The 27,323-nt window shown below is 42.7% G+C and overlaps 2 protein-coding genes across 2 annotated transcripts in view; one reads left to right on the forward strand and one right to left on the reverse strand.

The window, feature by feature from the left end:
* The window catches only part of LOC124711427 (platelet-activating factor acetylhydrolase IB subunit alpha1), a 49,879-nt gene extending 37,251 nt beyond the window's left edge, over window positions 1-12,628 (reverse strand). Inside the window, exons 1-2 of the mRNA XM_047241495.1 lie at window positions 12,304-12,628; window positions 11,954-12,160 (exon numbers count right to left, since the gene is read on the reverse strand). Of these exons, the coding sequence (XP_047097451.1) occupies window positions 11,954-12,160; window positions 12,304-12,369 (273 nt within the window). The 5' untranslated portion in view covers window positions 12,370-12,628. The remainder of the gene's footprint in view (window positions 1-11,953; window positions 12,161-12,303) is intronic.
* Window positions 12,629-12,740: 112 nt separating this feature from the next.
* Window positions 12,741-27,323, forward strand: part of LOC124711126 (homeobox protein PKNOX1-like) — a 731,542-nt gene continuing 716,959 nt past the window's right edge. The window contains exon 1 of the mRNA XM_047241014.1: window positions 12,741-13,559. The gene's annotated coding sequence lies outside the window, so the exon portion shown is untranslated. The remainder of the gene's footprint in view (window positions 13,560-27,323) is intronic.

Raw genomic sequence — 27,323 nt, forward strand, 5'->3', positions numbered from 1 at the left:
AAGGCGGCAAGCAGTAGTTGTGCTTGAGAATCAGAAGTAGTCTCCAAAAGCAAAGTGCCATTCCATATATGAGAGCAGGATTTCACAGAACCGGCAATTACAGCAACACCTTTCTGAATAATAAACGGATTTACTGTGGCAAAGGACTGACTGTCGTCAGTATGTGAGACCACAAGGAACCATGGTGCAGCGGGAAGGGTCTTTGAATCATTAGCCTCATTACGTTTACGTTTTAAAGACGCTGACTGTAAAGATGATTGACTCATTGCGAGATACTGACTCATTGTGAGATATTCCCCATGACTGCCAGCATCTCCAACGGTGCGCCCCTTCCAACTGGGGGCCCCCTTCACAAGGGGGTGCTCCCGCCTAAGGTGATTGTTCACACCTCAGGTCACACCTCCCGAACACCTGACAGAGGGACCAATCGGCAATTTGGGAACGTCGCAGCTCAGGCAATCACCCCTCCTTGGGCCTGGCCTGTACCAAGGTGTATGTGTGTATCCTACCTGTCAAACCAGGGCTGGGAATTACGCGTTATGCGGGCCGGCCTTCAGGAGCACACAGAGAGGAAGAAGAAAAAGAGGAACCTTGAACACTGAAATGGAGGAATGAGAGGAGAAGGGGAGCAAAGAAAGGAAAAGGGAGATAAAAACATGGGGAGACTGTTTTTATGTCAGCGACAGACAATGCAGAACATTCCCAACAACACCCCAGACATGTTCCCCAACAGAGGGGAAAAAGAATAGCAAAAGGATAGACATGCATTACAGAAGGCAAAAAATGCTGCAAAGGCTGGGGCCCAGCATGAACCCACCAAAGAGTGGCGAGCCCTTGGGATCAGCTGTGGCTGTTCCCTTGCAGTTCCAGTTCACAATCACATCACCAACAGTTGACTTGGGAACATTTAGAAGGGTTGAAAAGTCCCTGATGGATTGGTTATTCAGACAACATCCTATGACTGGTCCACATTCAAAGTCTCTGAACTATTCTGACCAACCCATTTTGCCGTTACTACAAAGGGACAAAGGACACGCGCAAAAACTTACATAGAATAATAAAACCCATCATTATCTATAAAACGTAAAACTAAATTAGCCAATGAGGCATTGTCAGCTAAAATTAATGGCAACGAGCCCAGTAACTGAAGAGTCTGTCACAGGGCAGCCAAAGAAGGACAGGTCACCAAGATATGGGCCACTGTCAGCCAGGCGCCCCACCGACACTGAGGTGGGTCGTCACGGCGCAACAGGTAGCCATGTGTCATCCAAGAGTGGCCAATGCGGAGCCGACAGAGAACCACAGAGTCCCTGCAAGAGGCCCACGTGGACAGCTTCCACACATTCGTAGTTTCCTTAATGGCAAGCAGCTTGTTGTGCATACTGTGGTTCTGCCATTCCGTCTCCCAAAGCCACAACACCTTGGAGCATAATACTGAAGGCAGGTCAGTTTCAGAGAAGCCTATCTCCAAAAGCGGTTCCCACATAGCCTGTTTGGCCAGCCTGTTGGTAAGTTCGTTGCCTGGGATTCCGACGTGACATGGGGTCCAGACAAACACCACTGAACGACTGGTCCATTCCAGGGCATAGATGGACTCCTGGATGGTTCCTACCAAAGGTCAATAGCCTGTAGGCTGCTCAAGGAGTCAGTCGACAGGAGAAATGACTTGCCTGGCCATGAGTGGATGTGTTCAAGAGTACGAGATATGGCCGCTAACTCTGCAGTGAAAACAATGCAGCCATATGGTATGGAGTGCTGTTCTATATGTCCTCCAAGAACACAGGCAAAGCCAACATGATCATCGACCATCGGTGTAAACCACTTCATGGTCCCGATACACGTCAAGAAACGAGAGGAAGTGACAGTGGAGAGTCACAGGGTTCACTGAGTCCTTAGGTTAATGTGAAAGGTCCAGGCGAAGCCGTGGCCTAGGTGTACACCATGGAGGTGTTCGTGAATGAACTTCAAGTATAGGTGGTAAAGGCAAGGACGCCAGTTCGGAGAGAAGGGACTGCACACAAACTGCAATTGTATGCCCTGACCTGGGCCACCGATGTAGGAGATGAACCACCGTGGGCGGGAAAAGGAGACGGTAATTCAGATGCACAGGCGAACTACAAATGAGTGCAACGTAAGGAGCAATTGCGCACGCCTAACCTGCAATGGTGGGACTTCAGCCTCCACCAGGACGCTGGTCACTGGACTCGATCTAAGAGCTCCTGTTGATAGGCAAATGCCACAGTGGTGCACTGGGTCAAGTAAACACAATGCTGAAGGTGCCACCAAACCATAAACCACTGCCATACTCATAGCAGGATTGAACAAGTGCTCTGTAGAGCTGCAGCAGCGTAGAGCGATCTGCACCTCAGTCGGTGTTGCTCAGGCAGTGGAGGGCATTGAGGTGCTGCCAGCACTTCTGCTTAAGCTGACGAAGGTGAGGAAGCCAAGTCAATTTGGTATCAAAAACCAACCCTAAAAATCAATAATGTCTCCACTCCAGAGAGTGGATCACCATTAATGTAAAGTTCTGGTTCTGGATGAACGGTACGACATCAACAGACTTTGTGGTCAAAAACTGAAAACCGTGGTCTAGAACCCATGACTGAGCCTTGTGGATGGCTTCCTGTAGGCACCGCTCAGCAACACCAGTACTGGTGGAGCAGTACGAAATGCAGAAGTCATCTGCATACAGAGAGGATGAGACAGACGGCCCTACAGCTGCTGCTGGACCATAAATGGTCACTAAAAATAGATACAGAGCCCTGTGGCACCCCATTCTCCTGGATATTGGGGGAACTATGGGAGGCACCAACTCGGACATGGAAAGTATGAAGCAACAGGAAATTTTGGATAAAAATTGGGAGCGGGCCTCGGAGACACCACTCCTATAATGTGGCAAGGATATGATGTCGCCAGGTCGTGTCATATGCTTTTCATAAGTCAAAAAAGACTGCAACCAGGTGTTGGCAACCGGAAAAGACTGTTCGGATGGTAGACTCGAGGGACACAAGATTATCAGTGGTAGAGCAACCCTGGCGGAAGCCGCCCTGACATGCAGCTAGTAGGCCACGTGGCTCCAGGACCCAAGCCAACTGCCGAAACACCATAAGTTCCAGCAGCTTACAAGGAATGTTGGTGAGGCTGATGGGCCGATAGCTATCCACATCAAGCGGGTTTTTACCAGGTTTGAGCATCGGAATGATGGTGCTCTCCTGCCATTGTGATGGAAAGACACCATCGCACCAGATCTGCTTGAAGATGACGAGGAGATGTCGCTTGTAGTGAGATGGCCCAAGAGCAGTGTCAGGGCAATGTGCAAGGGCACTGAGGAGCTCCCACTCTGTAAATGGGACATAACAGGATTCACTGTGAGTTGTAGTGAATGAGAGGACTTTACCTTCCAGCAGCTGTTTGAAAGTGTGAAAGGCTGGTGGTAATGATTTATGATGGAGGGCGCTAAACAGCAAGGTCATCAGCACCCTGAAAGGCTGGGGGTGGGGGGTAATTCTCAGACACTGAGGCTCGAGCAAAGTGCTCAGCAATCGTGATTGCGTCGGTAGATAACACACCATTTATGTTAACACCAGGAACACCTGTTGGGGTCTGGTACCCGAAAATACATTTGAGCCTTGCCCAGACTTGGAAAGGTGACGTATGGCACCCAATGGTCGACACACATCTCTCCCAACACTCCTGCTTCCGTCGTTTGATAAGTTGGGGAACGCGGACACGGAGCCGTTGCTCCAGGGAAGGGTGCCGCTTATGCCACTGTAGAGCTTGCCGACACTCCTTAATTGCTTCAGCGACTTCCGCTGACCACCAAGGGACTGCCTTTCGCCGGGGGCATCCTTATGAGTGAGGGATCGCATTTTCTTCCACAGAAAGGATTGTTGTAGTCACCTGCTCAACCATCACAGCAATGTTCCTGTGTGGGGGAGATTCAACAGTGACAGCAGAGGTGGAAGTTTCCCAGACTGCCTTGTTTAAAGACCATCTGGGCAGGTGTCCGTGTGCCTGATGCCGCGGCAGTGACAGGAAGTTGGGTAAGTGGTCACTACCACACAGGTCGTCATTTGCTCTCTAGTGGATAGATATGAGAAGTCCAGAGCTGCAAATTGATAAATCAATGGCCGACTAACTACCATGAGCCACACTGAAATATGTGGCGGCCCCAGTATTTAAGAGGCAGAGGTCGACTGAGACAGTGAAGTTTCAACATCTCTGCCTCGGCCAGTAAGCACAGTGCCGCCCCACAAAGGGATATGGGTGTTAAAATCTTCCAAAACTAGGAAAGGTTTAGGGAGTTGATCAATCAGTGCAGCCAATACATTCAGGGGTACTGCACCATCTGGAGGAAGATATATATTGCAGACAGTTATTTCCTGCATCGTCCTTATTCTGACAGCCACAGCTTCAAGACGAGTTGGAAGGGGCACAGTTCACTATATACTGAGTTTAGGACAGAAACGCAAACTCCACCTGACACTTGATTATAGTCCCTCCAGTTCCTGTAATATTTCTAACAGCTCGGGAGGGCAGGGGTCCGCATTTCCGGGAACCAGATTTCCTGGAGGGCAATGCAGAATGCAGGTGTAAAGCTTAACAGTTGCCACAGCTCAGCCAAGCAGTGGAAAAAACAGCCGCAATTCCACTGGAGGATGACGTCATTGTGAGACTGGGAAGGCATGGAACATTCAATGAGGCAGTTTATGCCTGAGGGTCACCTGCTGCCACAGACTTACTGCATGAGCAGTCTATATCTACTGTGTCTGAGGGTCAAGCGAGATCTAGGTCCTCAGTGGATGCCAGAATCTCCACTTCATCCTCAGGTGCAGAGCTTGTAGGTAGCGGTGGTGTGGGTGCCACCGCAGTTCCCTTGGTCTTGGGGATCTTCTTTTTGGATTTCTCTCACTGCTCCTTGGGTTTCCCTGGCTGGGAGGACTTCACTGATTCAGTCTCCGGGACTGAGGATGAGTGTAAAGCTCTACGACCAGCTGCTTTTGGGCTCTTCAGCCACTTTCCCACTAGCAGATACCTGAGACCTCTTCCCAGCAAGGGGAGCTGAAGAAGACTTACGCTTCTCCAGCTGAGAAGTGGGGACTGGTGTTCCCAATGGTTGGGGGGGGGAGTGATGCTCCCGAAGTAAGTGGTGCAGAGGAGCAACAGGGAGGGAAGTGCCCCCCACCATCAAGGGGGCAAGGTGTAGTCTTCCGGCTCCGTTAGGTGACTGGGGACTGAGATTGACGGGGCTAGAACTGTTGTAGTGGCGGCGTAAAACAATGTCATACATACAGGATGTAGGCGTTCAAATTTCCTCTTAGCCTCCGCGTATGTAAGTCGGTCCAAGGTCTTTAACTCCATGATTTTCCTTTCTTTTTGGAGAATCCTGGAGTCAGGCAAGCAAGGCGAATGGTGGTCTCCGCAGTTGACACAGATGGGAGGCGGGGTACATGGATTATTGGGATGTCATGGGCATTCGCAATCTAAGCATGTGATGCTGGAAGTACAGTGGGAAGACACATAGCCGAACTTCCAACATTTAAAGCACTGCATTGGGGGAGGGATATAGGGGCTTTACATCACAGTGGTAGACCATCACCTCGACCTTCTCAAGTAATGTTCACCCTCGAAGGCAAAGAGGGAGGCACTGGTGGCAACCTGATTATCCCTCAGACTTCAGTGGACACATCGAATGCTCTGAATTGGCACGCAGCTCATCTTCAGACTGCAAAAGAAGGTCCCTGTGAAATATGATACCCTGGACCATATTTAAGCTCTTATGGGGCGTGATGGTTACAGAAACGTCCCCAGCTTGTCACAAGCAGGTAATGCCAGTGACTGGGCAGGGGATGCTGTTTTGATCAAGACTGACCCAGATCTCATTTTGGGCAAGCCCTCCACCTCCCCAAACTTGTCCTCAAAAAAAAAAAAAAAAAAAAAAAAAAAAAAAAAAAAAAAAAAAAAAAAACTGAGGCTTCATCGTCATGAAAGATTCCCCATCAGCTCTCAACATACAAGGTACCGGGGCAAATAAGAGCCTCTGCCATCCTTAGCCTGATGTTCCTCCCATGGTGTGGCCAGGAATGGGAACGATTTAGGGACGTACTTCTTGCGTTGGATTGAGCTCGTGAATACTTAGAGACTGTTGGTGTTTGACCACCTGCAAGAGATGATGTACTACACTTCATCGCATGTCATCTACCCTGATACCACCCACTCCAACCAGGGGCACTCCCCACGGGCGCCACCCAGCCGCAGCAAAGGTCACCTGGCAGGATGGCCATTGCCAGAAGTCCTGATGCCCCATAGTGATGGGCATCTACTCCTTGGAATACGTAGGGAGTGAACAGCGCAGGCATCAGCAGAGCAATCCCTGTGTGGTCAGGGGGCTACAACCAACAGAGTACATGGCGACCCCACCACAACGGACTGGCTACCGTGCTGGGTATCAGGTGCAACCAAGCAAAGAAGTCCATCATCATTATCAGCATAGAAAACGATACCGCACAGTTGTTGGAAAAATATGCGCCCAGGAGGGTAACCTCGCCTGACAGTTGGAGAATGAGCACAAGTGCAGATCCATGTCGATGAAGTATGCGATAGGTCTCAGCGCATGATGGACATGATGCACCATGTAAGGTGCCCTTCCCCAGTTGGCTCGCTCTTTGGGAAAATTTTGAAAATTTGAGGTCAATCCCTACAGGGGACCATCACATAAAGGTCAAAACGTGTGAGACTCCTTTAGTAGACTCTTACAACAGGAAAGAATACCTCGGGCTTATTCTAACCCCCGGACCCACAGAGGGTAGTGGTGGATGACTTCAATGCAAAAGTGGGAAAAGAAGAAGCCTTTAGAGAAACAGTGGAAAATGAAAGTTTGCATGAGGTGTCGAATAAAAATGGATGAGGACTTACAGACTTTGCCATGGGCAATGCAAGGGTGGTGAAGAGGACATGGCTCCAGAGAAAGAACATAAGGAAAGCCACATGGCACTCGCCAGATGGCACAACTTGTAATCGAATTGACCATGTGGTACACAGGGGACAAGCGTCTGACATCCTTGAAGTTGATGGCTGCAGGGTGGCTGACTGCTATTCGGATCACTATATGTTAAGAGTGAAACACAGATAATGCATAACCATCTATAGATCCTGAGGGAAGAGAAAAGCTCCCCCGAATATACAATGTTTTCAAATTGAAAGAGAAGAGAGTATCAGAAAAGTATGACACCGAACTGCAGAAGAAGTGTAGGCTAAACGAAGCCAGGCTCTGGAAAACATTGAAGGGAAGTGGAGTATGATTACAGAGGCTCTACAAGAAGCTGCAGAATAAGTTTTAGGTTTAGAAGAATGGATGAAAAGGGCAGGATGGTATGATGAAGATCTTAAAAACACAGTAGAAGAGAGAAATGAGGCAAGGAAGAAAATTATTAACAGAACAAGATCTAATACAGAAGAGTTCATGAAGAAAAGGATAGAGGCAGATAGAATTTGCAGCAGAAACAAATGAGAATTAGACAGGAGATGGATTAAGAACTAGAAGAAGAGAATAATGATCAAGAAGTAAGAAAATTCTACAACAGAGTTCAGGAACTGAAGAAAGGCTTCCAACCATGTACGGTATTCTGCAGAGATAAAGAAGGAAATTTTATAAGAGGTGAAGAACAGGTTCTAGACTGATGGGCTGACTATTTCAGTGAGCTGCTGAATGTCACTACAAAAAGAGAAATTCTGGAATAAAATGAAATAGAGGGTGACCAACTGTGGCAGAATGTTAGGATGAAAGAACTGTACCTATATCAACAAAAGAGGAAGTTAGGAAGGCAATTAAAAGCCTGACGAATAATACGGCTCCAGGTAATGACAACTTTTCAGCATAGATGATCATGGAGGTGAACATGTAACAAGATTGGTACATCAGCTGATAGTGGAAATATGGGAAAAGGAAGAGATGCCAGACCAGTGGACCATGGCCATTATATGCCAGATTCGTAAGAAGGACAAAGCAAACTGTATTGCAGTATTGCTTTAGTCAGCGTGGAGTACAAAGTATTAGCCAAAGTCATTGCTATGAGACTTGCACCAATTACAGAAGAAATACTCGGAGACTACCAGTGCAGTTTCTCGACAGGGCAGATCAACAACTGACCAGATATTCATTATAAGGCAAATAATGGAAAAGTGTTATGAATAGAATGTGGTTGTACACCAGCTTTTTGTAGACTTTAAACAGGCCTATGATAGTGTTAAAAGGAAAAAATTATATGAGACGTTAATGGAGATGGAATTCCCAAGTAAACTTATCAGTCTGGTACAAATGACTCTCGCCAGCATAAAATGCCAGGTAAGAGTAGAAGGAAAACTTTCTAAAGAATCTGAGGTCAACCAAGGGTTAAGACAGGGTGGTGTAGTATCCACGCTACTCTTCAACATCGTGTTGGAGAGAGTGATGCAAAGGACGGAGATTGAAAACCAAGGTGGCACTCTGTTTAACCGTATGCACTAAAATCTAGCTTATGCCGATGATATGGGTATGCTGTCTAGAAACTTGAATGAAATGGAAGAAGGATCTGACGGACTGGAAAAGGAGGCAGAAGAGTTGGGACTTTGAGTAAAAAAAAAGCAGTATCTCTTTGCTTCAAGGAAAAATGCTGTTGTTAAAGAGAAATATATTAAGTTGAACAGAGGCAATTATAAGAGATGTGAAAAGTTCCAATACCTTCCTCGGAGTGCTGGTTATGGAGGATAGCAGAACAAGAGAACAAATAAAATCTAGGATTTCGGCAGGAATAGAGCTTACTGGGCCCTGATCAAGATCCTTCAGTCACATAGCCTAAGCATAAAATCCAAGGTGACTGTCTACTGAACAGTTATAAGACCAGTGGTAATGTATGGCTCAGAAACATGGGCAATGACTGTAGCAGAAGAAGAGCTCTTGAGAAGATGGGAGAGGAAAGTCTTAAGAAAGATTTTTGGAGCCCTGTATGAGGCGGGGCAATGGTAGATACGGAGAAACAAGGAACTGGAAGAACTGTATAGAAATCCTGACTTGCTGACTGAAATTAACTCTAACACATTGAGATGGCTGGGCCATGTAGAGCGAATGTCAGAGGCTCGAGCTGTCAAAAAGATTTACACAGGAAATCCAGGTGGCAAAAGGAGCAAAGGGAGACCCTGGAAACGATGGCGGGAGGATGTGGAAAATGATTTGAGAAAGATTGGAGTCAGCAGATGGAGGAAACGAACAGTAAATCATCAGGAATGGGCAGTGATCATCAGAGAGGCCAAGGCCCTACATGGGCTGTAGCGCCAAGGAGTAAGTAAGTATGACGTACAAAACTTTTAGGCATGTTTGTTTATCACAACAAAATGTAAAGCCCAGGCAAGAAAACACTCCCAGGAACTAAGTTCACACATTTTATTTTGAGAATCATTTCTAAAGTTTGGCCCTAAGAAGGGGCTAGAATAGCTTACTTTTATTATACATGTACAAATGTGTGTTGGTGACAGAAGGTAAACTAGGAGACCTGCACACTTATAGCAATTACTACAGTTCTAACACTTTGAACTGTGGGTCCCTCCATAGAGAACAACTCTTATTCAAAAACATGAGCCACTTTGGTGTCATTCTTTACAATGCACAGGCACCATACATAAAGCAGTTGGAGAAGAGATTTGCTTTTAGAGCAGAGTTACAAACATTACTTTTCGAGAAAGGTTTCTACAGTGTAAGTGAATAGATTACAGAAATACAAGGCCCCCATTTTTGTTGAGTACTTTTTAATCTGTTGATAGATTTCCTGTGAATGTCTTTGCAGAAGACTATTTCTGCAGTCAGTTTCCTGTTTTCTCTGTTTCAGATGCAGTGCAATATACAACTTCAGAGAAGGAAATCAGGTGCAAGAATAGCTGTGGCAGATACACAGCTTTGGTAGGTGTTAGTCTGTTTATACTTTTCTTAAGTGCAATATAACAAAGTTTATACCAATGATTATACTTATTGCACATGATTTAACATTCTTGTAGACTAGATGCATGTGGTTTTATTTTCAAATAATATATCAGACGAGATGGCTAATGCACTGTTAATACAACAGACTTAAATTAGGAAGGAGTGGGGCTCATCCCCTCTATGGCTAACCTTGTCTTGAGTTTCCATTGTTTTCCCACACTGCTAAGATGAATGCTAGGATGGTTCCAATTATAAGGCCATGTCCAGCTTCCTGACCCATCCTTGCTTAATCCTATCCTAGTTTGTATACTTTTACATGTGTATAATATATTATTTCTACTCGCCAAGCAGCGACAGGAGAAACACACAAACACACACACACACACAGTTTAACTTCTACAAGCTTCTGGAGCCCATGGCTCCTTCTGGGCTGCGGCATGGTGAGTAGAGTTATTATCTGTTTACATTGTATTGTCAATAATTGATTATTTATATTATTATATATATATTATTTCTGTAATATATCAGACTCTTCTGATACTGTTATGCCAAATGATTAAAGTACAAATAAGTAGATACAAATTAATGATTTTTTTCCTTCAGGTGTTACAAAATGAACTTCAAGGCAAAAACACTTCCATTTTATGCAGTTACAAATATACAATAACAACTAAAATAGATACTTATGGTGTGAAGGAGGATAATGAATGTAACACTGCTACAAAAACACACTTTCTTGCACATTTTTACACTATTATGTGGAACAGAGGTGATGGAAAATGTTGCAAAATTTGGTTAAGTGGACTTGAAAATACAACTCTTCTGCTTCAACCAGTCTCACCGTTCTCTACAGTGTTTTTTTTTGAATGAAGAGTGAGTTGGCAGACATTGCTATTTAGCTGTCTTCTAAATTAGCTTGGAAGATCAGTTTTGTTGTGAGTTGACAAATGCAATAAATTTGTCATGACAATCTTTGTCGTTAACAGAACACGTTCTGCAGACATATTTAGAATCATGACGAAACCTAACTTGCAGTCTTGCAATTGGTCTGACATATTCAAGTTTTTAATATGTCTGAAGGTATAATAACATGAACACCCCCATCCCCAACATCAACGTCCACGAGGGACGCAATGATTTGGTAATTAATTTACACGTGACCGTATGACACAATAATCACAATAGTGATTACTAAGGGCTTAATTAGTTGCCACGTTGATAGCATCAATGGTCAGCAGCTGATCTCTGATTTGTGTGTGTGTCAGGTGACCATTCACCATCTCCAGATAGAATTTTGAGAGAAATGTTGATCATAAAAATTCCACAACTTAAAAGGAATTCTTGCATAAGAGGGGAGGGGCCAACTTTGCATGCAAACAGGACACATTCTTCCAAGGACTCATGCACATCAATTTTGAATGGTGGATAACATGATTTTATACAATTTCTCACACAGAAAGTATTCCAGACCCTCGAAAAATTTGGGCAAGAACGAGAGGGTCCTCAATTGCATTATTTTTTCTTCATGTTTACCATAGCTATCTTTGACACTTCTGTAAGTGTGAATGAGAATACCATAGTGAAAAATTCAGTTTGCTGGCGGGAATACCTAGATAACTGAATGTGCATGCTGACTTGAAATTGTTCCATTGACTTAGTATAGACCTTGTAATTCACAGAAATGAAACAACTGAACCTACACAGAACCTTCACCATTCTTCACACTTCTAAGAACAGCATTGGGTTGTACAAGCTGGTGTAAAACTAAAACCAAACAGTACTTATCAGATAGGAATGTGAACCAATGTCCCCTTGGCTTCTTTGGATTATTTTATTAACAATACACTGACAACTGCGACAAAACCATTAATGATTATGTTCACAGTTCCTGTCATGTTATTATTGTTGACATTGTGTTTGAACACACACAATATCTTCATTACAAGATCCTCACAGTAGACAACACAACCATTCGGGGCCAAAGATAAAAAGAGTGATTACCTTAGGGCTAACATGGTCTAATTCTCCATTTTTAATCCGCCACAAAACATGCTGTGTTTGATCACCTCCAATACCGAAGTTAAGTGAATGCAGCGGTATAAAGTCTTTGATCCACATCTCACTGTTGACAAGGTTTTGTATAATTGAATCTCCGATGAATATTACTTCAGGTTCCTTTTCTTTGGTCTCTAGGAGGAACCTATTATGCTGAAAGATCGCAACAAAAACGATCTTACACAATACGATCTCAACCAGACTACAATAATATGACAGATGTAATATTTACTGACACACTGGAACATAACCAATATACAACACCTAAGCCGGTTCTACTTAAATGATCTATTTACCATACTCAACCATCTGCCGTCTCCGTTTATATCTTCCGCAGGCACTGCTTGTGCTGCACGACTCATTTTGTCACTTATTTCACAGCCACTAGCTTCAATACTTCGTTATTTTGAACTTGCAGCACCCAAACAAGTACTCCTAACCAAAGATGTTGGATTCTCAGTTGGCAACGCTGAATTAAAAGTCTTATCAGTGGTGTATGAAATATTCCTTGCCGTAAAAGAATAATTACAAATTGTCACATATTCTTGTAGTTGATAGTAATGTACGCAAATGTAACGATGTTAATGGAACAACTTCGTTGTTGAACAAATGAAGACATAACCTAAAATATAGTAGGCTGTGAGTTACGTCAAGGAATGCAGTGTGTGGACCGGAACATGTGTAGCTCCGCACCCTACGTCATAGTGGGCGTAGCCAAATATTATTATGGTGTCTCTCGGATTTCATGAATTTCCGCGTATTTTACGTTCTGTTTTCGAATGAGCTGGATACATAAAGCGTGTGTGAAGGTCACGCTTAAATTTTTCACGTTTTTGCAGGGATAGTTCTATTTTTAAAGGCAATTCAGCTCTGTCTCACCGACAGTTATTGAAGAGGGGACGACCTTCAATGTGAGCCTTACGGAGACTGTCGGAACTGAAACAAGAGAACTGTTTAAAATTCATGTTATACGCACCTTTTTGGTATAAACTGACATATATTATCATAATTCTAAACGAGTTATGATTACAAAATCAAGTTTATTCTTTAAACGGTCTGTTTTGTAAGCGTTGGTGAAAGCCGTCTCATTTCCGAATACCCCAGCATAACAAGAGCGGCGCAGCGGAGGAGACTGGGAGGAGACGACCGCCATTAATGACGAAGAGTGACACCTAGGTAAGCTGCCACTCAACTGTCGGTAGTGTTGTTTAGCACAGCGAGCAATTTTTGAAAAATAACCCACCCACGTAGCTTCGCTGCGGTAGTTGCATGTACTGCAGACCCGGGAGCTTATCTCCTCGTAATTGTAGCAGTATACGCTGCATCAGAAAAAGTGAAATAAAGAGCGAACATTATTTGTAGTTTGGTATTTAGCCTTGGCGGACTGGAAGCTGTGTACTGACATGCGAAAGGCGCCGGCTGTGGTGTATTTATAGCGTGACTGCCCGTTGACGTGTGTTATTGTTGTGCTTCTTGTTGACGTCCGTCAATCATTCCGAGGCGGGATTTTCGGATGCGTCTACCAGCAGTGACTGCAACTGGACATTGAAAGGTTTGTTGTCATTCTTATTTTCTAAACATTGTTTGTGATTTAGAATACAGAATTATCATCTGATAACTTAAACAAACAAAACTCATAAAATAGTAGATCTCTACATATTCAGACTAAATCATTATTTTTGTTTTGGGAAAGAAATATGAATTTTCATTTGTTAAAAAAAGTTGTTGAATTCTTATGTCTCCAGAATGAGATTTTCACTCTGCAGCGGAGTGAGTTTCATCTCATTATGTCTGTTAAAGATTCATTATTTTCACTTCATCTGACCAAAACATTACTTTCCTTGGCCAATTTTGTGGCTGACGATGGGGGTACTCCTTTAGCATTGTCTTTCATGGGAATATATTTAGTTGTGAAGATGCACTTATTTTTTGCGTTATTAATTCTGTAAATACAACTTTGTCTTGTATTGTTTTCCACACACTTTCAAACCTCAGGCTGTGCGTACGGCCTACTCGAACGGGGACAAAAACAAGGACTTGTTTATGACGGATACGAATGTTACATGTAACTAATATGATTACTACTGTTGTAATAGATGTGCACACTAGTACGTATGGGTAAGAAAAACCGGCAGTAAGATTATAGAAATGAAGAGCGGAGAGGCAGTGTTGATCGCCCGTGGCTAAATAGTGTTATATTGGTGAAGGCCAAATAAAATGAAGGTACGCCGAAACGGCGACAACTCTTCCTGCAAACCGCAATTGAATCAACGCGCGCTCTTAGGTTGCATCCTACTTTTATCTTAATGGCAGTAATTATTTCCATGTTCTGTAGTAGACATGGACATCGGTGTAGACTTTGTGGGATTTTTGTTGGGTCATTCGTTATAAACTCTGAGCGGTCATAGAATGGTGGTTCGTATCGGCACTGTCGTGTTATTTACACGAAAAGAATTAAGTCACTGACTGCTAATCATCGGAAATCGGTGCAGTTTTATCGCCTTACTTCCTGTGTTATATCATCTTTCGACACTAGTTACTAAATATATAATAAATGAGAGTGCGAGCTTTCCTCCGTGCATCTTGCTCGTAGTTTCATAATTATAAGTGAAATATATAATACTATTGATGTTCTACAAGATTCTGTAGAATATCCACAATGTTACGCTTTTCGTATATAATACATAAATAACCATTTGTTCAGTCATAATTAATACTGCTGATTAAAAACAAAAACAGCATAATTATTTTATGAGTAACAGGTAAAAATTGTGTTTCTTGCTTTTATTGTTGACAACGCTGAATTAAAAGTCGTATCAGTGGTGTATGAAATATTCCTTGCCGTAAAAGAATAATTACAAATTGTTACTTATTCTTGTAGTTTATAGTAATATAATATGAGGAAGACTCACCCGGTTGAGCAACTAGTCGACGAAAGTGTTTACCCGAAAACACTTTAAACCAAATGTGTAGATTTTATGCATAAGTTACCCAATGATAATTACAGTTTTCAAGTTTCCCGCTTTGTTTGTATGTTACAGAGTTGTTGTTCTGATGGGAACGTCTAAAATGTTCCGCATCTTCATACGCGCGCCTCTCTCATTCCTCATATTTTTCGATATTTTATCAGACAAGCCCAATTTTTCGAATGGATCCTTATAACAAGGCCACGGAAAATTTTCCTCGTCTTTCATCGTAGCTATTATGTTTCTTCGTAGTTTACCTCAATGAGGTTAAAAAGAAAAAAAAAACAATTAAATGGAAAAGCCTTGCAAAACAGTTGTGGTGTCTGTACGTCGACTTCGTTTTACAGAGAAGACTCAGCTCTCTGCCAGCTCATGTGTGATCATACGTTTTGTTTTCTATAAATAAATGGTAGACAAGGGAGAAAAAATCATTGTGTAATCGTACAGCTACCGAGTTCATATTTTTTTATTGTCAGTTCAGATGTCTCGCAGGTTTCAATAAAAGAATGCATTTATCACTCGGTGGTGATAACTCCATAAATTAATTTGCGTGCCGCTAGGTAGAATTATATAGGAGCTAGATAGTATTCAGAAATTATAATGTAGATTTAACGAGAATATAGGTAGATTCTTGCAGGAAAAATACTGTTCTGTTACTTTATAAGGCGTGTATAAACAAGATGGATATCAAAGCAGTATAAAGCAGATTAGTTAAAGGAATTTGATGTTTTTCGTAGCTTTCTTGGAAGGTGAAACCGTATATACTTACAAAGTTTTCGCATTGTTTTCTTGTTATTCGTTATGTTATGTACAGATAAGCTCATGGTTCGTTTTCATGTTGAGTTGTCGGTGTTAATCTTTGTCTCCATCCCTCCACATAGCGTTTACCGGTACACTACTGAGCAGCGGGCGTACTAAGTGATACGTAAGAATTACGTTGTGCGTTCTCTTCAGAATATTCTTATTTTGTTGAAATGTGGAATAAATAAAATTCGTACTGTGTTGACACCAATGAAATGAAATGATTGTGTGGCATTGATGATGGGGGTCCCCCTCTTGGGAAAATTAGACCACCGCGTTGCATGTCTTTAAAGTTGACGCCCTACTGTTCGACTTGCGTGTCGATGACAACGAAATGATTATGAGGACAACACAACACCCAGCCACCAGCTGGGAATCGAACGCGAGCCCCCTGTATGGCAGCCAGACGCGCTGACCACTCAGCTAAGGTGGCGGACCTCATTTCACTGAACATACGCCATGAATTGGAAGACGTGTAGAGGTAGGGAAGATATTTCATGCGGCGGTTGGCAATAGGAATCGCATTAAAAGGATCACACTGCTGGTGTGAAACAAAGCATGTACTGAAGGTTGCCCGTACATAGTAATGCTTTTTCACCGAGAAGACATTTGGTCCCTTGTGAGTTTTTTAGCTTCAGATTGACACATTTTAAAATCCACATTACACATGGGACAACGAAGTTGGCAGCATCGCCCAAAAGTATTTCTGTAACTTTATAATCAGTATAATGATCGTATGGTATTACTGGCCGGGAGACCCTGTGTGGGGTTGCACGGCCACCTGGTGCTAGTCTTTCTATTTGACTTTTGCGTCAATGAAGTTGAGATGAAATTATTTAGGACAATACAAAGACTCGTCCTAGCGCGAAGAAAATCGCCCACCGGGCCTGGAATCGAATCCGGGACTTTGCGATCTTGAAGCAGCGACTTCTTTTAGTCACCATACCTAGGTTGATTAAGTGGTTGGTCGGTGATCTTTAGTAATTTGCTGTGACTGTCTTTTTTTATCGTAAAACTGTTTAACTTTTGTTCAGAGAAGTGCTCTTTTTTGAATGTCTTCACCTGCTGTTGTGGCTTTTTAGTGCCAATCGACAATATGTTTTTGTTGGTGAAAAAGTGGAAAATTGGTTTGGTTGATTCAAAAACTTAGATAAAAATATCGCTTACAAATTAATGTGCGAGTTTTTGCATATTTCTGTAAAACTCTTGAATTTCTTCATAATAACGTACAGTATGACAATTATTGAACTACAAAAAATGAAATCGTCATAACTTCTGAACGGTTTTCGTTATGACATTCAAACTGCACCATTGTCAGCGGGGCATGATAGGAATTTTGGATGTGAATATGGTTTGGTTTAGTGACGAAGCCCACTTCCATTTGGATGGGTTCGTCAGTAAGCAAAATTGGCGCATTTGGGGATCTGAGAATCCTCATATCGCGATCGAGATGTCTCTTCACCCTCAGTGGGTGACTTGTGTCGTGTGCAGTGTCCAGTTGCGGAATAATAGCTGCGATATTTCTTAAGGGGACACGGAATCGGATTTTGGGTTAAAAAATCGAATTTTTTTTATTGGCGTATTCTGCCATGTTTCCTCTTTAAAATGACGTATCATACATAGCTCTATTACAATTATAACTATTTTATTTTTATATATTTGTGAGATCGGGTATTGCGCTTTAGTTATACACGTCTCTCGTGGCTGACCATGAACTTTTTGGTTTGGCAGTACCTTTAAAGTGACATGAATTCAAATATCCCTGTTTCCAGCGACTATTTATACACTAGTTGCCCGAAAATGTTTCTCTCTGGTTTCCTCAAGTTACTCTTTGACTTTGTGGCGGGACTGTTTTGTAAACAGTGTGATATAAGAAAGTAGTTGTTGTCGAGTTATTTCGTATTTAGTGCTTCATTTTTCGCAGTGAAAATGCCTAGAGCTAAAGCAAAAGTATTTAAAAAGCGTGTGAACTGGCAAAAGAAAAGAAATAATGATTCATTAGCAAAGCAAAGCAGTTCATCATCATCACTGTTGGAAAATGTGAATCCACTTATTACTGATTTGCCGAACGAACTTACACCAAATGAAAACAGTGCTTCTCATAAAAAACTAAGAGATTTGGAAGAGAAATATAATTTACTTGATAGAGGGAATGAAGTTTTTGAACTAATTGATACGAATATATTGTGTGAAGCTCTTGAAAACAGTTTGTGCTGCAAAAAATGTCATGGAAACGTTTCTCTGAAAGTAGAATCCCATGTTGGCCTGGCTGCCCAGTTTAATTTAATATGCAGTGTTTGTAAATACAGCTGTAAGTTTCCAAGTTCGGTTTCAGAACTGTAAATAATGGATACAAGAAAACTGAACTTTATAGTGTAAATATTAGGTTAGTTTATGGATTGCGAGCAATTGGTAAGGGCAAAGCAGCTGGTGATATGCTATGTGGTGTTCTAAATCTTCCAAGTGCACCTTCAAAGTTTGAAGCTTACAATTATGTACTAGGATCTGCAGTTGAAGATGTAGCACAGAAGTCAATGCAGGTTGCTGTGGAAGAAGCAGTGGAAGAAAATGACGGCAGTCGTGACCTCACAGTGGCGTTTGATGGCACGTGGCAGAAAAGGGGCCACACCTCCAACAATGGTGTTGTAACAGCAACTAGTGTTGATACTGGCAAGGTTATTGATGTTGCAATAATGTCTAAATACTGTAGGTGCACAGGCAGGCTGAAAAATGAACACAGTGATGACTGTATTGCTAATTATTATGGTAGTAGTGGTGGCATGGAGGTTGCTGGGGTGAAGAAAATTTTTCATCGCTCTTCACAGTGGTATAATGTTAGCTATGTCAAATATCTGGGAGATGGTGACTCTAAAGCATTCAAAGAAGTTTTGGAAAGCAAACCATATGGGAACAGTGTAAATATAAGCAAACTTGAATGTATAGGACATGTGCAGAAGAGAATGGGTGCCAGGCTGAGAAGGTTAAAATCAGTTATGAAAGGGAAAAAACTAGATGATGGGAAAACCTTGGATGGCAGAGGAAGATTGACTGATTCCATAATAGACCACATTCAGAACTGCTATGGCCTTGCAATCAGGCAAAATACAGGCAATCTTGAAGAAATGAGGAGAGCTATATGGGCTTTATATTTCCACACCGCATCCACGGATGAGCATCCACAACATGGTTTGTGCCCCAAAGGTGAAAACAGCTGGTGTAAATACAATAGGGGACTAACAACAGGAGAGAAATACATTCACCACCACAGTCTACCATCAGCCATCATGGCAGAAATAAAGCCCATTTTCAGAGATCTGGCTGACAGAAGTCTTCTGATGAAATGTCTTCACGGAAAAACGCAGAACCCCAACGAGTGCTTGAATAGTGTGATATGGCATCGTCTCCCAAAAACAGTGTTTGTCGGAATTAATACACTACATTTTGGTGTTTATGATGCTGTGGCAACCTTCAATCTTGGAAATATAACTAAATGCCAGGTCCTTCAAAAGTTGGGTATGTGTGTTGGTTCCCGTACGGTACGTGCTATGTTCTTTTTAGATCAGCACAGACTAAGGCATGCTGATAATATAATCAAGACATTAGTGAAAAAAGCAAGACAGGTGCAGAGGGGTGCCAAAAGAAGACTTGAAGATGATTATGAAGACTGTGAAGGGGGTATTAGCTACGGATCAGGAATGTTTTAATCTTCTTTCTCCGTTTCCCGTAAGTTTACTTTTTACTTCATCTAGGAACATTATCTCAGGTACTGGTCAACCTAGAAGTCTGAAATTTTTATGACGTAGTGACATAGGTCCCTATTACATACTGAAACAACGATTTTTTAATTACTTGATTTACAAAAGACTTAGGGGTGATAGTCTAGTAAAAAGCGATGGAAAAAATTTACTTAAAAATAAATGTACAATATCTCTGTAAGAAAATACTTTGACAATAAACTGTTGTTTCAGTATTGTTGTAACATATGAATGCACATACAGTAAAATTTTTACCTCTCTGTCTCCAGTAGTTTGTGAGAAAATGTTCCCTATAGTAGGCATATATTAACATTGCGGGGATAGGTGATTCCGTATCCCCTTAACTTCCCTCCGACAGGGGGAGCCGCGCGAACCGTGGCAAGGCGTCTAAGACAGCGCGGCTCCAACGAAGTTTCGTCTGTGTTAGAGATAGCAACCTATGGTGGGTTCGCTTTGTCAGCTTTTCAAATGCTCAAAGTTTTGAATTTGAATTCTGCTTTACTTTTATTTTTTCTGGTGACACACGACCATTCAAAGAATTGCGGCTGACACGTCAAAGGCAATAGAACCTCAGCAGCGTGCATTCCAATATTTAACAATACCAAATCAATAATTCTGGAAGATACAGCTAATCGTTAGAATTATGGAATCTACCGGGCTATATTGACAGCTTCGAAGGAAAGTACGTCAAGGTGCCAAACCAGCAACAACATTTTATAATTCCAGTCATCTTGCTACCTGTTTTCGGTTGCAGATGGTTTGCTTCCATCGAAGATCTGGGTGTTGGTTATTTCAATAAACTCTTGACATGAGTAAAATCGATGTGATAGTCCAAGCTGTTTGTTTGCTTCATAACTTTATAGGGATTTATGATAGTTTATTTCTGAGTCATGTCTGAAGCACAGTGTAACTCACTATATTGAGACCTCAAGCAACGTACAAACAGTGCTGTGAAATTGATTAATCTGCTCTGTAGTTTCTTTCTTAGCCCAAGTGGAGCATTGTCTTTGCAGAACAAAATATGTATGTAGCGATATCCCGAAAGGATCCAGTATTACATTGGATTCGGCAAATCCGTGAGGTGATTTTTAGACATTTGCAGAAAGCCACCGTACGCAGCTCTGTTTAGTTACGTATCTTCATTTTCTTCCACAAACAAACGAATTCCAGTTACTGACTCTGCCTGACATTTCACTAGGAATTCTTTCCCGCACTTTTATTTTGAGCATTCCTGTTATCGCATTCAGCTTATTTTGAGCATTCCTGTTATCGCATTCAGCACTGCTGTGATCGTAAAAACACAAAAATAAATACTGAACTTTAGAATTTTGTCTCATTTTCCTAGATACAGAAAAAACCGCACAGGCATTCTAAACTGGCACATGACAAAAAGTGGAACACACTGCATTCATCTGGCAGTGGTGCGGTATGCCACACGACGCAGTTAACGTCGCACCCTGGTGAGCCTTTACTCGTTTAAGGATCTCGTGCACATCAGACATTTTGTCAAACTTTACTATGTTTGGTAATAGGTGACCGTGTTCCTTACTGTTTGGCGTGTTTGTCAAACATAGAGCGGCATTTGAGAGAGATGTTGACTGAAAATAAAAAATAATAATAAAAAAAATCTAAGTTTTCCGGTCCTTCCTCGGATGATATAGGCTACATGTTCCCACGCTGTAGTATTGTAACGGACTGTCCATTAGAGGACTAAGCAGAAGAAAATAAATTTTCACATACTTTAGTATTCTTTTTCGATGTGAGGGCGAAGTAACGCTAAACAAGTTGTTAAAATTTTCACTTTCCGCTCGGAGAAAGTTCGTGTAATCATCGGGTTCCGAGTGTAACATTTTCTTTAACATGTTTTCATGTGTGTATTTCTCTCTCATTTTGAACCATTCCCTGGACCAGAGACAATGCAGGAAGTCCAGAATGAGATTTTCACTCTGCAGCGGAGTGTGCGCTGATATGAAACTTCCTGGCAGATTAAAACTGTGTGCCGGACCGAGACTCGAACTGGGGACCTTTGCCTTTCGCGGGCAAGTGCTCTACCAACTGAGCTACCCAAGCACGACTCACGCCCCGTCCTCACAGCTTTACTTCTGCCAGTACCTTGCCTCCTACCTTCCAAACTTCACAGAAGCTCTCCTGCGAACCTTGCAGAACTAGCACTCCTGAAAGAAAGGATATTGCGGAGACATGGCTAAGCCACAGCCTGGGGGATGTTTCCAGGATGAGATTCTCACTCTGCTGCGGAGTGTGCGCTGATATGAGCTGGTAGAGCACATGCCCGCGAAAGACAAAGGTCCCGAGTTCGAGTCTCGGTTCGGCACACAGTTTTAATCTGCCAGGAAGTTTCATATCAGCGCACACTCCGCTGCAGAGTGAAACTCTCTTTCTGGAAATATCCCCCAGGCTGTGGCTAAGCCATGTCTCCGCAATATCCCTTCTTTCAGGAGTGCTAGTTCTGCAAGGTTCACAGGAGAGCTTCTGTAAAGTTTGGAAGGTAGGAGGCGAGGTACTGGCAGAAGTAAAGCTGTGAGGACGGGGCGTGAGTCGTGCTTGGGTAGCTCAGTTGGTAAAGCACTTGCCCGCGAAAGGCAAAGGTCCCGAGTTCGAGTCTCGGTCCGGCACAGTTTTAATCTGCCAGGAAGTTTCAATGCAGGAAATGTTAATATTTCCATAAGGCGGGGTCCAACTGCCGTAAAGTATTTTATAAAATGGATTTTAACCATCAGCTATTTATTGTCCCATTAATCATCTATCGGTTTCGGTTATTAAGCACCATAATGGTTAATAACGGTTAGATGACTAATGAGGCAATTAACAGCTGATGGTTAAAATGCATTTTATGAAATACTGGAAAAGCTTTATCTGCATTAGTAGCTATTAACACTCGTGTCAAAATACAGCATACACGACATAAACGAACAGCGTCTGCTTCAAACGTAAGGCTAAATTTACGGACATGTTGGATTGTGTATGGGCTAGTTTGACAAATCCGCGGATAGATACGAGCGAATTTACAAATATGTATGTCGTGTGCTTGACGGTGAGTGCCCCATGTGAAGTTGCAATGAAGATGCACGCCGCGCACCACGCTACTTGCCACTCCAAATGGTTCAAATGGCTCTGAGCACTATGGAACTTAACATCTGAGGTCATCAGTCCCCTATACTTAGACCTACTTCAACCTAGTTAACCTAAGGACACCACATTCATCCATGCCCGAGGCAGGATTCGAACCTGCGACCGTAGCAGCAGCGCTGTTCCGGACTGAAGCGCCTAGAACCGCTCGGTCACAAATGGCCGGCCTTGCCACTCCGATGTGCGCCGTGCCTACACTGCGGGTTTTCCTATAGCAGTGCACTTTACACTAGGGCTTTTTCGGTATTTGTTTGGTCTCTCTTAGAACAAGTTTTTCTTTAATCTTTTTTACTAATAACCGGGTAAATATCAGCATATAAATTTACCATACCAGCAGTGCTAAAATTTTTTTGAATAATCTCATTTTAATAAAAGAGTAATGTTTATTCGTAAAATTTCCGTTGCTTTGGAATATTATAGAAACTGGGAAAAGCAATCAGCACTATTTTAATAATTACGTCTACATGTAGAAACTAACTACAAGCACTTGACATAAGAATTGGTACAGCGCTGCAGAAGTAATAATCCACAAGGTGGTGTGCGGCGTGGACTATTAGACGGTACGCGTGTACGGGCTGTATGCGAGACTTTGCCCCCATGTGGCCCACACGGTAGTTTGCCTCTGTCGTCCTAGGACATCAGTTGTATTCCAGATTAGAACAATCGTTAGTTTGTGGAAGTATTTTACGAAATGCGGTAGCAGTGAAGTACAATGCTCAGTTTAAAAATGGGAGGACAAGAAACTTGCGACATCGTACAAGAAGGAAACATTCTTGAAAGGTGATGTGCTACAAACTTGGGATAATAGCTGAAACCTTAATTCTGCGGTTGCTTCTGGATGAAAAATTGATACCATCCAAAAGTGACGTTGCAAGGAAGTCGTCAACTTCTTTTGCTCTCGCTGTCGTCGCGCTCATGTTCTTCACCTACTCAATCTTTGCTGAAGACAGGAAGACCAATTTCTTGTCCGCAGCTCGTGGTCGTGCGGTAGCGTTCTCGCTTCCCACGCCCTGGTTCCCGGGTTCGATTCCCGGCGGGGTCAGGGATTTTCTCTGCCTCGTGATGACTGGGTGTTGTGTGATGACCATAGATGTTAAGTCCCATAGTGCTCAGAGCCATTTGAACCATTTTTGAACCAATTTCTGCCAAAGCCTCAACCACATATCGATCGTGACCTTCACCCCCATTTGAATTTTTCAATCTCCGTTCGAAGTCCATGTTTATCGCTAGAAGTAATAGTAATAAAAAACCGGAAATCGGATATTTCAGAAAATGGTTATTTGAGCGTTTTTGGCAAACAGGTTAAATTAAAGATGGAAAAGCACCGGTGTAACTGAAAACCGCTTGTTTTTTTACCGATAACCGCCACACCTACTCCAGACATCACATATTGGAGCGCTGTACTCATAACTGTCGGCCTCCGTGCCGTTAATAGGCCTCCGGACGCGCTGCGGTTCAAATTTATATTACAAAAATCGTCTTAGTTTTAGTTTATATACGGGAAGTTGTGTCGTGCTGTTGTTATTTGTCATAATGCAGGGTGTCCCAGAAGGAATGGTCATTATCCAGGGACATGATGGGAACGATCACGTGAAGCAAAAAACTCCGTGCGGACATTAGCCCTATTCCGAATGGTTTCCGAGATACGACACATTTAATTTTGTATTATTATTTACTTTTTCATTGTTTACCATGTACCGCGGTAATGTAGAGGAAATCGAGATCAACAATTTGATGCAGGACACTTGTCGTCTATCAAGTCGAACTACCTCAAATTGGCCTACAGAAACTTCACAAGTACAGCGCATGCACGTCGCGCGAGGATTTCAGTACTCGTGTCGCTCTCCCGTTTCCGCTAGAGGCCACGGTTTTCAAGTTGGTCAAGAAAACCGTACAGACGTGACATTTAATGTGTTCGATCTCGGAAACCGTTTGGAATAGGACACATGTCCATATGAAATTTTTCTGCTTCAAATGAGCGTTCCTGCCGTATTCCTGAACATTGAGCAGTCCTCCAGGCACACACTGTATGTGCGTACATGTGGGAGAAGCTCTCAGGAATCTCATTAGTGGCCTAAGATATTATTGGTAATGTATTTCTCCTGTGCTGATTTTACAATTGGTGGCCTCGTTCGTCTTTTCTGACAGGAGGATGTCTACGTCAGCTAGTGTATGGAGCCACATTTATCCAGTCACTCAGTGCTTCAAATTTATGCTAGCGGTATACTTGGAAAATCCGTGGTAAACACAATTATTGATGTGAGTTCGAAGGAACTAGCTTTATTGCCTTCCTATTTTGTGCCAGTGGAGTTACGTTGATTGACTTATCGTTCCTGGATTAATGTTGTTCCTTTGCTCAGAACCCTTTAACCTTAGCACTATCAACGCTTTTTCCTTAATGTGTACACAGAGGGCAGGGGTACTTCAAGACCACCTCAAAACAATTTTTAAAAATTGCAAATTTCGTTAATTTTCGTTGACGTTTATTAGCAACATACTTTTTAAAGATATATAGATGTGAAAGGAGGTTCTTGAACCTGAAAATACGAATATGACATTTGTTGCGAAAAGTCATATAAACTACCAAGACTTAAGTTTGGGTGAAAAATTTAAAACAATTACGCTATCTGGCATATGAACTCATTGAAACAATAAACACATTTTTAAAAATTTTAGAATATAAAGTACATGACTAGATTACAATATTTTCAAAACGTGGTAATGCGATTAGTTTCGCTTGCAGCTGCTGCCCGAGTTTCAATTTTTCATCAAAGGACGAAGAGGAAGACTGTGAGAAGCGAAGAGTTTATTACGGTTACCGTCCTCACTGAGTCACTTGCCATCGTGGGTGCCGTGAATAACATGTTCAATATTTGTAAGGAAGTTTGGTAGAGCAGTTGCTGCCAAAACCAAAAGGTCCAAGATTTGAGTCCCCCGCTAGCACACACATTTTATCTGCTAGGATGTTTATTTGCGGCGTACATTCCGCTACCGAGTGAAAATTGATTCTAAAAATTAAGGAGAAGGCAGTATAGGTGAGTTAACGAAAAGTTTTCTGCTCGCTTACATTGCTTAACCTGTCTCCATAAGAGTCAAAAACAAATTACGGTGCAGTGTCTTAAAATTTATTTTCTCTGCTTCTCTCAAATAAAGATAGGTTAGTATCTATACATCAAAACTTCCTCGTTTCAATTCCTCTCGTCCAGAAACCAGGGATGTTGATGGTGAGGAACTAGTGCCTGTTGAAGAGAGAATAAACCGGAGAGTTAAGAGAACCTAATCACGTCCTCAGGATTGTTACTGAACTGACATCGCCACAGAGAATCAGCAAATAGATAAAAACTTCACGCTGTCTCCTGGGACACAGCGGACCTCAGAATGATGAACGCACTCACTATGTCTCTGATCTTGCGGTGCGTGACTTTGTTTCTACGAGTGGGGACTGGACAGATTTTCTACGAGAGGAGGGCACTTGTACGAATGGAACCATGAATGAGACAAGATGCTAGACGACACTAGCAAAAAGTGGTACGAATGTTGGTTTCTAAGAATATATAGGTGTCTCGTGTGTATGGTGATAGAAATTGTTTTGAAATATGAGACACCGTTGGCGTCAGCTGCATGGCCCTGGTGGTGTCCTATGTCATGAGTAACAAATACACTGCCTTATCGGAAGTATCCGGAGACCCCTATGTAATGCGGAATTGTGCACTGGCTGGCACAAGAGATCCGCCAGTATAAAAGTAGGCGATGGGTATTGTGATGTCACCTGAGAAACAAATCCATCAGGGACATTCAACTCTTCTAAAACTGCCCAAATCCACTGTTGGTGAAGTGATTGTGAAATGGAGACGCGAAATATCAACCATAGCTAAACCAAGACCAGGCAGACATACTGACAGAAAGGAACGGACGAGCATTGTCAAGGGTGGTTATAAAAAGTCGCATGAAACCAGCCGAAGTAATCGCCCGTGAGTTCCAAAGCACCACCAGTAGTCCAGCTAGCACAATGACTGTGCGTCGGGAGCTGGAAGAAGAATGGGGCACAATTGTTCAGCAGCTCCTATGAGGAGCCACATATTTCTGTAGTCAGTAGTAAGCGACGTTTGAGGTAGTGTTAAGAGCGACGCGGTTGGACAGTGGATGATTGGAAATGAGTAATTCGGAAATGAAATGATCGTATGGCATTGCTGGCCGGGAAGCACCATTTGGGGAAGTTCGGCCGCCGAGTGCGAGTCTTATTGCAGTCGACGCCACATTGGGAGACGCGCGTGCCGGTGATGAGGATGAAATAATGACAAGGACTGATGAAAAACGCTATACTCCGTGGCAACCCGATGGCAGGGTTTGGGTTCGGCGAATGCTTGGACAGTTATCTACCATCATTTGTAGTGTCACTAGCGAAGGACAGAGGAGGTGGTGTTACGGTATGGTGGTGTTTTTCGTGATTGGGGTGTGGTCTCCTCACTGCGCTTAAGCAAACGCTAAATGCGGAAGTCTTTCATGAAGCAGCATCTGTGAGGCAATGGTTTGCGGACAGTAACGTTTCCGAAATGGAATGGCCCTACGTCAATCCCGTGGAAAAACCTTTGCGATGTGTTAGAACGTCGGCTTCACTCCAGACCCCAGTGTCCATCAGTAGCTTCC

The sequence above is a fragment of the Schistocerca piceifrons genome, chromosome 8 (assembly GCF_021461385.2).
Source record: "Schistocerca piceifrons isolate TAMUIC-IGC-003096 chromosome 8, iqSchPice1.1, whole genome shotgun sequence".
Taxonomy (NCBI): Eukaryota; Metazoa; Arthropoda; class Insecta; order Orthoptera; family Acrididae; genus Schistocerca; species Schistocerca piceifrons.